This window comes from Polistes fuscatus, unplaced genomic scaffold, assembly GCF_010416935.1.
Source record: "Polistes fuscatus isolate 324 unplaced genomic scaffold, CU_Pfus_HIC Scaffold1, whole genome shotgun sequence".
Classification (NCBI taxonomy): domain Eukaryota; kingdom Metazoa; phylum Arthropoda; class Insecta; order Hymenoptera; family Vespidae; genus Polistes; species Polistes fuscatus.
The window spans coordinates 10,620,177-10,636,083 of NW_025112997.1; the positions used below are offsets into that span (position 1 = coordinate 10,620,177).

General features: G+C 26.2%; 1 protein-coding gene across 1 annotated transcript in view; it reads right to left on the bottom strand.

Annotated features, from left to right (window-relative positions):
* LOC122526665 (atrial natriuretic peptide receptor 1) overlaps positions 1-15,907 on the bottom strand; it is a 151,800-nt gene that overhangs the window by 78,349 nt on the left and 57,544 nt on the right. Inside the window, exons 7-10 of the mRNA XM_043650187.1 lie at positions 13,124-13,205; positions 1,512-1,647; positions 1,139-1,216; positions 650-727 (exon numbers count right to left, since the gene is read on the bottom strand). Coding sequence (XP_043506122.1) covers positions 650-727; positions 1,139-1,216; positions 1,512-1,647; positions 13,124-13,205 — 374 coding nt within the window. The remainder of the gene's footprint in view (positions 1-649; positions 728-1,138; positions 1,217-1,511; positions 1,648-13,123; positions 13,206-15,907) is intronic.

Genomic DNA, 15,907 nt, shown 5'->3' on the forward strand with positions numbered 1-15,907 from the left:
CAATGGACTTTCATGTAATGTAAAATTTATGGGATTAGTTAGATAAGAAAATTTGGACAATCTCAATTTTTTTAATAACCAAATTAAAACAAAAACTCGAAAATGAATAGGTAAATATAAAAATAGAATATTTAAAAAAAATTATAAATAATATGCCAAACAGATATTAAGATTCCTTCTTTACTTTAAGAAGTAATAAAATTATTTTGTAAAAATTCAATTACATTGAATAAGAGATAAATGATCGTTGTTTAAATATTTTTGTGACTAAAAAAATATAATATTATTTCATTTAATATTTTTTATTATGTAATATATGTAAATTTGACACATAAATTATATATATATTTATCACTATTAATAAACAACTCCATTGCTTACAATAATGACTAAAATAATTAATAAACAATTTAAATCTGAAGCTCAAATGTTAATCATAATGTACAGTTTAAATTTTTTAAGAATTCACTATATGTGTTAAGAAATTTCACTATATGTTTTAAGGAACAACAATTTTATTTTCATTTTGTTCAATAATGAATCTATTTCGAAGCTAGCATGATGTTAGAGAAAACGCTTAATTATAACGATCAACTTTTAGCCTTGATAATTGTTCGCCGAAACGGCGTACACATAATCGATAACTCACCCGTTTTAACTCCAGCAATAAAGGCCTCGATGGTTCCACTTTGTTCCTCGGTATTAATTTTATGGCAACCTTTGAGTTCTGCAATGAATTTCAAAATACTCCTCTTTGATCTTCTTTTATAAATTGATGATGAAAAGAAAAGAAAGATATGACTTTACGAAGCAATTTTCATACCGACGTTCGATAACTAGATATCGCTAATTTTATCGTCATCTTCTCCATCATATAATTATGTAAATGAATTATTTTATCTTTTTTTTTTACATTTATCATTTTTCTTCTTTTCTTTTTATAAGCCAAAGTAAAGAAGTAAGGGTTGGGAAATAAATATTGCTAGGAAAAAATTCAAGGCGATAGGATTTAAGAGAAATGAAAGAAGAACTTTAAAATTGGAGTAAAGGAACGGAAAACTAAATATTCCTATCAGAGACATTCTATGAATACTTTGATCTCTAGAAAAGACGTCTTTAAAGGAAACTGAAAACTTACTTTGTAAAATCCTGTCTGAATATAAACGTGTTTGTCCACGCCCTCTGGTAGACTAACATTATCGTCGGAGTATACGGTCTGTAAAAAAAGAAAATAAAAAAAGAAGAAAGAAAGAGGAAAATAAGATGACCGAAAAAGATTAAACATTAAAATCCATCTTCCATTACCTTAGATGCTAAATCTCGAGAAATAGCGAGATTTAATAAGAAAAGTAAAACGATTGAAGTCAAGTAACAAAGAAGAAGAATTTAAAAGGTGTTTAACTACGTTAACGATGTATTATTAACGACTTAAAGCTACTTTGATAAAAAATTAGGAATACAAGACTTGATATTAGTAGGAATCGCAAATAAAATTGTAAAATGATACTTACTAGTTGACTACTGCGTAACTTGTTCGCAACTAAAGAGTACATAGATCCTCTAGTTTTCGCGTGAGGTACCCAAATGATGTCGTCCCAATGTACTTTCCACGTCATGGAAGCGATTTCTGCTTCTAGTTTGAAGTGCCTAAAAAGGGGAAAGGAAAAGAAAGAAAAAGAAAAAGAAAAAGAAAAGAAAAAGAAAAAGAAACATTATCCGAAATTGCGGATGTTAAACATTTTGACTTGTAGTGTGTTGAGAAAAAACATTTCTAACGAGAGACCGGTCTAATGTAAATTTGATAAAATAGAAAACGTAATGCAAGTACTGTACGTATTCGAGAAGAAAAACCCTTAGAAAAAAGGGGATCTAATTGGTTGGAACGAATGGCCTCTAACCTTACCTTTTTCCTAACGTAACTCTATACCACACGTATTTTCTTTATTGGTAGAAAAGATCTCATCTACTAATCCGATGCGTAACAAAAAAAGAAAGAACAGAATACGTCGAAACGAAATAGGGGAGAATGATAAAGCATTGGCGTAAACCAGCCATACTCAACCTGCGGCCTGGCAAGCTACGCACGCCCAGTCATAAATTTATCTTTTTTTACGGCCACTTGACAAATTCGGGACCGATTGGGCTTATAAATATAACCAAAGATCGCATTAATGTTCGAATAAACCTGATGATATTTTTTTTTTAGTCATCAATTTTCAACCAGCGCTAATATATGGCCCGTTAAATATAAAAAACGGACTTATACGAGCCACGAAAAAAAAGATTGAGTACCCCTGGTGTAGACAATCAAAAATTATTTTATCCACGGTTGTAACCTTGAAATATATGATATTACATACTTCAAATACTAAAAATAAATAACTAAATAAATGAAAAAATATATAAATAATAAAATACTAGAGGTGTTAAAAAAATGATGTAAGCTATAGCCTAACAGTTGTAATAATTGTTTAATATAAAAGTATGATAAAGTATACTAAAATAAATTTCATAAAATTATGGGATTTATATTGTGTTTCGTTTAATTATATTAAGTGTTGAAACTATATATAAAGATCTATTATTTTTGTTATGTGATAATCACTATACTGAAGAACCCTGATTATATTTTGTCAGATTTCAACGCAAGTTCTATTTTTAAAAAACAAAGACATTTCTCTATGTTTGATAAGCTTTGAAAATCAATTGTTTCATGTTACAGACAATTATCATTAAACCACTAATATTTATGCGAACATATTTTTATAAAAAGAATATACGAAAATGGGATCTCAACAGAAATAAGTTTGGTTATTAAACGAATCTAATTACATTCCTGTTTTGCATATTCTGCATTTTTCATATGTTTTGCATATTATTTTGTAAATACTTATGCAAAAATATACTTATGTCATTTACGTGTATCATATATACTTCCGTAATAGTTGTTTTAGTTACTGGATTATCGAATAACATTACTAAAATTAAAAACAACATTTTGTTAAAGTCAAAATGGCTGATTTCGTTCTGTAAAATACACAACAATTTACAATGGTATATAATATCGAGTAATTATCTAGAAAATGATAACAAATACTGCTCTCGAGTCGATACAATTGTGATAGTTTTATTAAATAATATTTTATGCTATTTATAAATATAAAATAAATAATTAAATCATTTAATGCAGAATTTTTATAGCCATAATTAAGTTAGCTAAGAATATACTTCAACAGAAACCAGTTATAAAAAATTATATATAAATAAAAAGCTTACTTTAAAACATTTTAAATGAAAATTAAATAGTTAAAGGCGAATGGCATGCTATTAACTAATTCGATAAAATAATTACACGATATTGAATTAAATGTAAGAAGTATATCTGTAAGTATTGGAAAACATACAATTTATAAATAAAATAATTAAACAATAATTAAAACAATAAAATAATTAAATAATTAAAACAATATTACAAATTGCTCACATTTGATAATATGAGATTATTGAGAAGCCAATGTAAATTGAAAACCGCTTTTAAATTAAATACAAATAAGTTTCAATCAATTCGTGAGATGTCGAGCGATCATTTTCGAAATTTTGATTCATTGTATTTAATAAACGTTATCAATTATTTACAACTAATGTAAAAAAATCCTTCTAGTTTGATTGTATAATAATTAGAATTACTACTTACTTAATAATTAGAATCATATCTAATAATAAATAAATTTACTATTGTTATTGCATTTTTTGCAAAATAAAAATAAAATACCATCAGTAGAAAATGAAATCTTAAAACAATCAAAAATTTATTAATTCAAGATAAATAATCACATTAACTCCCTCGCAAAAAAATTGTTATTCAAATCTATCAAAAAAAACTAAACATAAAACATCCCATTGATCTTCTTGGAATGAATCCCTAAGGCTACACATTTATAAATTTAAGCTCCAACACTATTACACTTTACTCAGTGATTATCAATAAATGTATCGAAATGCACACGATTTTATATTAACCATTACCAAAGGTGTAAATAATTGTACTATAGCAATTAGAAACAAAAATAAAGGAATTAAAAAAAAATAATAAAAAATAAAAATTAAATATTTTACATATTTCCTACACGTTTTTTGATTTCAATATATGTTTATATACTATCATATTTGAAGAGCATAAACATCCGCAGTATAGAGTCCGTATTATAAATTTTGAAGTAAATACGACTATGTTATCAAAAACTCTTCTTTGATAACTTGAAAAGTGTCAAAGATGATAACATTCTTAAAGTTTTCTTCTCTACAACGCGCAGTACATAAGTGATAACTTCTTGGTCAATAAGCTTTTGGAAGGAAAAGAACGATAAGTTTTGTAACAAGATTTGTAAGTTGGTTTCTGGTAAATCGAATAAGTCGAATGATTTAAAGACGCTTGGGAATCACCAATGTCCAGACTTTCCATTTCCTTAACCTTTAGGTGTACTTTCTTACTTTAGGGTTATTACTATTTTCTAGTTTTCTTTTATGACAATTATTTGTTAAGCCATTGCTAGAGCGAACTTATTATATGATTCGAAGTAAGTTTATCTCTTGAGTAAAAACAGGCTAAGGACATCTCGTTTGGACTCATGAACCTTCCTAAGCACAAGGGAGTACATTCCCTGTTCTTGGTATTTTAGTGCGAGAGAACTTATGGATGGAGAGCTCGCGTAACTGCAAACTAACTACATAATTACGTTCCAGTGTTCCTCATAAGCACATACCTGGAAACTCTGAACTCTGGATTGAGCTAGAGAAGGAAAGTAGTGTCATGATATCTATAGACAATATTACTACGAACTATGTTTTCTATATTTAAAATTTTTCAAGTAATTATTCAGAACAGGAAATTTCTTTTCTGATATTTAATATTTTTTTAGGGTTTTCTTAGTCAAATTTTTGTTGTAACTCGCACAGTGATAATCAATTGACATAACTTGAGAATATATAGTTTAAATATTTTTTCAGCTAGTTTTTCGACTTCTATTTATTAAGCAAATTCTTTAAAATTATTGATCAGTTTTTTAAATAAATGATTATTTATTATATATTATACTTACAAGAAATATTTTTAAGAATTATGCTTCTTATCTATTATTATATTCACTATGTTGGTCAATAAGTTCGTACGGTTTTTGCTCAGAAATTATTTATTTAGAGGAACCCAACTTATTGGCTAATCTAATATTTAAGTAATTATTCAAAATCAGACTTTTTTTGAAATTTTATAATTTTTTACGGTTCTATTAGTACAAACTCTTTTTGTGATTCGATAGTTCTATTTTTAAATAAGATAATTAGTATTTATAATTAAATATCCAAATGCAATCCTGACTTAATCTTATCCCAATTATAAAAACTGAAAAAAAATATTATTATAAATTATTATTTATACAAAATAAAAAAAATATGCATACAATTACATTGGCAATATATTTGGTAAAATACTCATCAAATAAATATCAATCATTTTTTCCAATATGCTTTTCGAATCTTCCGACATCATAAATATATGATTACCCTTAAAAGGGTTCATTTCAATACTGGAAAAAGTCAGTAATAATTCATAATTCGTACCTATTTCATTTTATCATTTCTATTTAACTTAAACACGAAAGTTTCAAAAACCTTATAAAATCGCTGGATATGATTCTCATAAGACAGATTCCCTTACAATAAAATTCTGTAATATACTCGTTCATATGATGCCTAGAGCTTTGATAACTAGGAATGTTACCTTGCTAGAATTCTTATCGAGTGATTACGGTTAATCTAGTAGGATTGGTACTACTTTTTTTCATATATAAGACACGATTCCAACATCATTATGGGATTTCGGTGGTTGTTCCAAATGTACACTGCAGACTTCCACTTAGCTTTCCTTTAAGTAATATCTACTAATAACTTTCTTCTGCTTTATTTGCCAACTCCTATTGTTCGTACTGTATAACATACATATTTGTTAGAGTTCACCGATTACTTATTATGAAATTGTGGATTTGTATGCAATATATATAGATGTTGTACACTCTTCTAACAAGTGAACTAAAAAATTTTGTCAAAAAGCTTATTTAAATAATTGTTATAGCACCTTTTAAAATTTATGTTTATTCCTTAAAAAAAAACACATTTTATTTAAATTTTTGATTTCACATTTTTTTCTGTCTTTTTTGATCCACCCAGAAGAAAAAGATATATAATAATTTAATCCTTTTTTGGTTTTATGTATCAGTCAAGAATTGCAAAATGGATCTTTTCAGCCGACTGCAACGACAAGACGTGCATGAAATAGACTTAGAAATCTGTAATTTCTTTTTTTAATTTAAAAAAAAATTTTGTTGTATTCGTTAAATATATATAAAACCGTACTTCAAAATTCAATTATTTTATTTCTTTCTTCCTTTCTAAAAAAAATCACAAGAAAACACTATTTTAGAACATTCTAATACAGGTCATTCCCTTAAACGGTAAAACTGGGAGATCTTTATCTACATCTAAATAGAAAATAGAACTTATGCAATGTTGATGAGGAAATACTTTGTTACGGAATTATGAACGAATTTAATATACGTCAATTGAACAGCTACGCATTTTGCATCAGAGTAAACAGAAATTCGACAGTATTTTTTAGGTCTCCGTAAATTATATGTTTTTTTTATTATGTAGTAACATGTTATTTTCGTGTCATTAGAATAAATAATTATATACAAAATAATTTAATATATACAGAATAATATAATTATATACAATAACTTAATATAATACAGAAATGATGAGTAGTTTTTAAAGAAGCATTTCAAAATGTTGTCCTTATGCTTGGATGCAAACTTAATATCAATTAATAATAAAGTAAATAACATAACATTATTCATGATATTCAATTTTTCTGAGATTCAATAACTATCTTTTTAAATCTTTGTGCATTAATTCTTCTTGTGAAGTCATTTTTGTAGCACAAAATTTTTCTTTGAAAATTTCCCATAAGTAAAACTCAAAAAATGTAAGGGTTCAGGATTGCATAAATACGTATATAAAATTCACTTATAACTCTATAACAAAAGATCTCCTAAAAAACTTTACAAAACATTTTTTTCTTCTATTTAGACATTAATACTATGTAGGCTTAATTTTCTTTTTGATTATTAAGAATCTTATGTAACGTTAAATCAACTAATATTAACCTATGAATACAGATTAACAATGAATTCAACAATTTCAACAAATTTTTTATAATGTATATGTTATAGTCCAAGTGGAAAATGCCGACATTGTGGACAATACCTAGGCATTGCCAGGTGTTTTTAGGCAATGTAGGAATCAGAAGAATTGTTCTAAGCATTGTACATAATACTTACGTATTCTATAGAATATTTTATAGAATACCAAATGCTATTTAGGCAATTTTGAGAAGAATACATTATCGGGCAATAAGCGCATACATACATACATACATACACACACACACATAAAAGCGATCATGGAACAGGTGTTTGTACACTGGTTTTTGTGACTGTGCGTGCCGCTATACTATGCGCAACTCTATAAACTGAAACTTACTTAATGCCAGTGTGTTATTTAGGGCCCACTGTTACTTCGTTACTACTACTATTGTAGTAGAAGATTATTAGATGTAGACCGATATTCATAGAGATTACCATGGAAAATCTATATCTTTTGTTCCTTATCATAGCGGAAGAAAAGCAGGTTTAGAACACAATGTTTCATATCTACATTCTATTGAAAATCATTCGAAACGAATCAGAGATGTATTTCTTATTTTACCGGTTTCTCATTTGTCATTTTACAGAATATCTAGGAAATGTGAGAAATATGAATACATTTCCTACATTTCCTTTACATTTCCCATGACTAGACATTGTTCACAATGTGGGATTTCCTACTTGGACTATAACATATACATATACATATTCTAAGTAGCAACAGCTACACAATTAAAGTAACAACAGCTTTCAACGTTTTTACTTGTATGTATAAAAGTTCAAGTATAGAATTCCATAAAACAATTCGTGCTTGGCGTTAAGTATGTACAATGATGAGCAAATCTGAACACACTTTATAAAATTGTTAAGAAGGTTTATATTGATTCAGATACACATCGTTGTACTACAACTAAGAAAGTGATTTATAAAAATCAACATTATATGCTATCTTTCAAAACCTTACAATATTTGTTTTTATTTTTAATATCTTTACATTTTTAGCATTTTATGTTTATGATCCCTTTGCACCCAACTACATTACTTACAAGTTTATCATTAAATACTTTTTAAAAACTAGTTATAGGCGAGTAGGGTGTTTTAAAAGGTTCAACAAATTCTTCCTTTCCAAGAAGGTTAAAACCTTCTTTTCGCGTGGAATACTAATTATCAAATAATTTTTGATGGTTCTGAATTTTCCTCATCTGATAACAATTCACCACTAAATTTATCGTCACTGTTTATAGTATTTATGCACTATCGGATAAATACTATTGAATGATCTTTATCCGAGTCAGAATCTAATAATGAATCTACTGATCTAGTATGACTAATGTTTCTTATTCTTACTCATCATTTATTTTTATATGATTTTGTATCCATATTTTATGGCACTGATGTATTAAACTAAAAAGTAAAGAAAACACAAGGGTTTATTTCAAGTAAACCATTACTGCCCATTGTGAATTGAAAATCACAAAGCTATATCATAAGGTGATAAAATGATTGGTTACATGCAAAAAATAATATAAAATATTATTGATATACTAATTAAGAGCTATTATGTATATTTTTCTTGTCTTATAAACACCGATAGAAGAACAAATAATAATGATTACATAAAATGATTCCTTTGATTTTAATCTACAGACAACTTGCAAAATTATTTACTCTGAAATTTCTGGTTAGAGCTGATAATCGTTAGCAAAAATATTAGAGGTTAATAAAGAGATATTTTATAGCAAAACGTATACGTCATTTTGTGGAAAAACCTTAAATTATATAATAAAATATTCATATATAAGTATTTGAGATATGAGATATGAGATATTGTAAGTTACGTGGGCTCATAAAGAATTAATAATAGACTTACAATTTGGCCATTTAAGGTTAGAACACCCTGTATTCAATATCATATATTAAATTTGGTTAATATCTATTTCATTGTATTTGGTTTCAATTATAGACTATAATATGTTATTGATTGAAACAGATACAACAATTCAGTACTATTGTGTTGATATTATTCATTAATATAAGTTATTATTATTACTACCGTTAATTAAAATTTTGTAATATGCTTGAATGATTATTGATATTATTATTAAGATGATTAGTTTCATTATAACGTGATCGGTGGAATATTATATTTAATGCCAGAACTATATCAAACTATTCACAATAATTAATTTAAAAATAGCATTTAAAAATTACATAAAATTATGAGTTACAATTTAAAAAACTTCTTATGATTTGTATTGCAATGTCTTGAAAATTAAATTTATCGATTTTATATATACTGTAAACTTCTGTATAACGTGAATTTTTATAATAACGCAAAATATTTTGCAACAATACTTTTATACAGAATGATAAAGAAATAGGGTTCGATATTTTAAGTGCTTATAATAATTGACATGGGTTCTAAAATCAACCCTTTTAATGTAAATTAACTTTTATTACTTGAACCGTTCACAGATTAAATCGATAAAATTCAGTTTTAGAATTTTTTAAAATTTTATTATTAAAAAGAATTTTATTAAAATTGATCTTTTTATATTTAAAATCAATTTTCCTAATAATTAAGCTTAAAATTATTAAATGATAACAACTTTTATGATCGATCAATATAATAAGTGATATATATATTACTTTATCAATTTTTTCTAATTTGTATATTTTGGAGTCAATTGTTTTGGCAAATGATCGACTCATATATGAGCATTCGATATCGTAAGCAAGACTTTTAGCAACATATTTAATACAAAAAAATGGAATTTACTCAGAACTACATTAGTTCAAGTTTGTCAAAATAAGTTTATTAGGAAAAAAAGCGAAAACAAATATTAGTATCAACAAAGATTACTTTGTAGCCGCAAACATAATATGTACAATCATAGATATTCGGTATGTGTTTCTTCCATTTGAATGCAATTCGAATATCTATAAATAAATTGACATACATTTTGAAATATTCCTTAAACTGATGTATTTCTAATCATAATTTTGGGTGTACATTCAATATGTTGTCAAGAGACTCCCTTAAAATATCGATTACATACTCGTAAATAATAAAAATTGAATAACATTGTAAGAGTTGAGTTTGGGACTTATATTAATTAGTTTTACTAATAAGTTTTTACTTGTCTCCGTGAGTATTATAAGTTCTTAAAATACCAAACCTTTATATTTTATCACCCTATATAACTTGAATATTATATTCTCATACAAAAAGCTATATGAAAAAGCAAATTATTTATCAATAAATAATAAAATTATTTAAGTCTAATTAACCAGTTAGCTATAGCGATCTATTCGAAAAGTATATGTCTAAATTGTTTTTGAATTTTATTATATTAAATTAAGTAATAAACAAATGACTGTTTAATTTTTTAAATGAAGTTAACCATTTTATTACTAACATTTATTTATTTATTTAATTTAAACATATAAGGCCGTGCAAAAGTTTCGAGTCATCCTATTTTTGTGTTAATGTTCCTATCATTGTGTTTTACGGTAGGAATTTTGTATCTTACATTATATGAACCATTTATTTTGAAACTGGTGTAAGTCTATTTAAAAAAAGAAGAAATATCACTTAATTTATGCTTAACTATAACTTGTTAGTATTTCATTTCTTAAAAAATGTCAATGCTTTGTCCAATTGAAAATTGGATGGTAAAAGAAATTACGTAACCATTGATTATGAAAGTGGTGTAAGTTCAATTTCTATAGAAAAAAAAGAAAACAAAAGAAAAAAGAATTTCCTGTATGCACCACTGGATTATTATAATATTATAAAACAATGTAGACAACATAATAAACTCATTTTACATGAAACGAAACGAGAGAATTTCGTTTCAACAAAGAATCTACAGAACGCAATCAAAAAACAGATAACAAGAAACACTAATAAAGAAAAGGTTAATTTGTTGCAGGTATGTTGGATAAGGTTTGCAAAAGTGCACCATATACTATTTTATATAAAATGTCGATGGAGGACACAGAATTTAAAACTTTAAATTTATCATCTAAATGTCTGGGAAAATCGTCAAAATTTGAAAAAATCACCCTGGTGTCTGTATCATGATGCTAAACCTATTACTTACAAAAAATATAAGGATATCGAGCAGTTATTACACTATATACCTTCTATGCATTATGAATATTTAACACCACTTTCACATGAAGAGCATAAATAAATACTACTAATAATGTTCAATTTAACAATATAATTAACGTTCAAAATAAAAAATGCTACTTTTATTTTATTTCTTGTTTATTCTGTTATTGTAATATTGTAATATATCTTGTATATTTCTGTTATTATTTGTAAACAAAATTGGATTAATATGAAATATATTTTAAGTGATATATTTGATTTTTCAAAATTGAAATTAAACGACTTAATAACAATTGACTTATTTTTAAAATGGTGTAAGTCCATTTTTGCAGCCTGTAAATATACATTATTTTAGTTAAATTAGCCTAAAAGTAATTACACAGGGTGATTCACTAACTCTTGCCACAAAGATAGTTCCAAAAGTATGACAGTAGCAGAAGTTTATAAAGCAAAAGTTGCATGAAAAATTTGGGAGTATAATATGACGTCAGTTTTTTTTTGCTAAGTTTAGTCGCTTCTGAGATTTAAAGGTGAAGTTTGTTTCTGTAAATGAAATGCTATATTTTGATACTTATTTTCTGATAGCGGCTGTCATGGCAAATCCAACGATGTGCAACATTAAGTTAATTAAAGGTCAACAAAGATCGAGTTTGGCGAACCAGCCAGCCACGATACAGCTCCTCCGCGTCGTGCTTGCGTTGTGCGTGCGTCAGGATTGCATCATCCTTTAGGTGTCCGACAAAAGACGGATCAGTCGGACATAGTCAGGTTTGATGAATTCCTCCGTATTTAATAAATATTTACTATATTTAATGTTGCACATCGTTGGATTCGCCACGACTTCATTATACTCCCAAATTTTACATGCTATTTTTATTCTATAAACTTTTTTGATAGTACCATACTTTTGGAGCTATCTTGGTGGCAAGAGTTAGTGAATAACCCTGTATATAATCAAATTACATATTAATGAATTAATAGAAATATTGTCAGACTTGATATAAGTAATAAATATCTTATAATTAACCAATATGCAAACCTTTAATTTTCTCGAAACAACAGAAAATGAACTTGCATCACTTTAAAAATAAACGGTCCATGTCTGGTATTCATTAAACGTTCTGTATACTTCCGACCGTTATTGTCGAATAATTGAAATTTGGATTTGTTGGAAAAAAATATTTTTCGCCAATGCTAATATTTTTTCGTAAAATTCAAAATATAGTTTTTATATTCTATTTATTAATAAATAGTTTGTTTACCCTAATACGTCCAATCAGTTCCGCAGTCCTCAAATGCTGGCAAACTTCAACAAGATTTTCACTTCATAATTCCCGCGAAATTTCTGCAGTTTTTTTTTACGGATCGAAAGTAAAAAATTAAAATTAAAGCAGAAATTAACACAAAAATGGATTAAAATGTAGGTGAACTCAGGTTTCATTAACAACGGAAATGGAACAACATTTCTATGTTGTATTATATATATTCATGTTTTATATTCGTATAAAACATATATTTTTGGTATGCATAATTGCATGCCTTACGAGCGATAATTCCACATAATTTTTGCATATTTTAAATATATAAAAATTTAAAGCCTAATTATCACTGTTAAAAATTACAATTAAAAATTTGTACCAAGAAAACCGCAGTAAACAAATAATATCAACATTTGGAAAAAATCTTATTCTAAACCATAATTTTTACTCCAATTGAAAATATGTTTACGTAAGAATTCACTTACCGATAAATAAAAACCGAAGCCACAACGAGAACCACTACGATCGAGCTGAGAACAATCGAGAGAATTGCGTATCCTGGTAGAGCTGCGAAAGAAATCAACAAAGTATCAAATAAATGTAACGTCATTAATTTTACGCGACATTAATTATTATATATGTGAAGGGTGCCCTAGATTACCTGTTTCTTCTTATAGCATGTAATATATTCAAGTTTGCAAAACTTTGGTTAAGTAACGTCATAAAGTAACAAAAGGGTGAAATAGCATTAGGTATAAAGTAACAAGTAGGTTAAACAGTGTTTTAGGATAATAAATGTCTTTACGAAAAGAAAAAAAGTACTTTGTTTATAGAACTAAAAATTTTAACTGTGTTTAATAGTATTATAGGGTAATAAATAATTTTATTAAAGTGGTTAACAAATTATTTTTAACTACATTCATAACTACAAAGTATGTTACAATGCACGGAGTCATTTTGTTTAATACGATATGTCTAATTTTTAACTTATTTTTGTTACTGTATAAAATATGTATTATCAAAATATTGTTTACATATAAATGAGAAATAACGTTAAGATATAAAATTTCATTGTTTTAAATGGAATATGTTTATAATTTTCATTATTCGTTTTTGAAATTTAAATTGCATATGCATTGAGTGAATCTGCTATTGTCAATAGTTTGTGATACATTGAATTATGCGATTAATACTTTAGAGGTGTTCATTGTTATCCATACAACATTACGACTATTAGTATTTTACTGTTTGTGGTCAAATCACAAAGTTCAACATAACTGATCAAACAGCACTTCCTTTTCGATATTCATCTATTTTGATGACACTGGAATGAGGACGGCGTACCATCGTGTAAAATCAATAGTAGCGAGCATAAATCTTAATACTTCAATACCTTGCAAATCATTGATAAAAAATTTATCGCGGCATTAGTATAATGCATATTTCATGCAATAACAGAAATAATTGCAAAAAAAAATAAAAATATTTAATTAAAAACAATAACGTTGTGTGTGTACTTCAATACAATGTATTAGAACAATGACTTCTCAATTACGTTATGAAAAAAATGTATTGACTATTTTCGTAAAAAAATAATTTATTATCTTTTAGCCCTCTTTAACCTATTTGCATCCGAGTTTGAAATATTTTACTAAAATTATAAATCCGAGACGTTTAAAGAAAACGTTTTTAAAGACATATATGATTTAAATGTCAAAAAACTGTTGAATGATCAACATTAAGCTATTCTATAATCCTCTGATTGATTTTATAAAGGCTATTAAATCGTTATTGTCAACAGTTACATAGACGTTCAAAACCCTTTTTATTTCGAAGGTTTTGTTTTTATCAGGAAATTTTTAGAAGTAATATTAATGTAAGCTGAACAGTCGCTAATTGCCTCTTGATCAAAAACGTGATTTAGAGATTTCATACAGTTTTTACTGTTTAAAATCATACAATAAAATCATGCGAATTTATTTCATTTTTTTTTAAAATAATTTTTATGACTTAAATTCGATAAAAATAAACAATGCATACATTTGTTTAATACAAAATACAATAATATCTATTATTTATTAATCAATTAAATAATAAATATTTTCAATTATAAAATATTTATTTAGATGTCAGATACTCTTAATATAAGAGTAGAAATTAATAGCATCATTTTCATCCGATAATATTATATAAACCATAAAAAAAGGATAAAATTTAATTATAAAAATCTGCGTCTAATTAAAAAAAATAAGAATTACAATTATTTCTGCATTAATCTAATACTTTAAGTTATAAAATAAAATTCTTTTGCAAATTTTAATTTCAACTAGAAATACGAACAAAACGTTACTCATGGCAAGAAACGTCCAAAGAATAATTATAAAAAGTAAAATTTGCTGAGGTAATGCGTTATATTTCTTTTTACATACCTCTTAAAAACACATGCAAATTATTCCAAACTTGATGATAAGTTATCTTTGCAAATAATTACGCTGAATGTAATTGCGTTGGATAAAATTCAGCTAATATTTTACGTGTTGCGAAGGAAACAGATTATCTGTATACCCCCAACTACGTGCCGTTTTTTTTTTAAAATGGCATAAATTAAAATTTGAAAACAAAACTGAATAAAAACTAATTTCAGTTAGACATGAATGACCTTATTTTTATATTGTTAATAAAAAAGTAAATACAATACAATGTTCTTCTGAATTTGTCAGAAAACGTTTTATTATTAAATGTTAATGCATAAATGTTATTTTAAGAATATGATAGAAGTCTATTCTCCAAAAAAAGAAATAGTGTTGTTTTTTTTTAACAGTTTTATTGATTGTTTCTGGGTAATAAAATTTAAAATGTTTATATTTTTAAAATATTACTCGATTTCACTAACATTTGCTAAAATAATTTAAATCAATTTAAGCGAAAAATTGCCTTAAAATATGTTTAAAAGAAAAACTAAATAAACTTAAATAACTTTTTAAAAAACGGTTCATTTTCAAACAGACTTCTGTAGCAACATAAATAAAAAACTAAGAAAACTTCCGGTTTTCTAAAATTATTTTCTCTATTATAGAATATAATTTATATAATTTATTTTTTATTATGTTTTCTCTTTTCTACACGTTTGACAAGTGTAGGAAATAGTTAGTGATCCCAATGAAAACAACAGATAATATGTAGCTATTTTGTTCTATTATAACCATTTGTATTATTGTCATCACAAAAAAAACATTTATCATCATCAACGACAATTCTTTACATATATA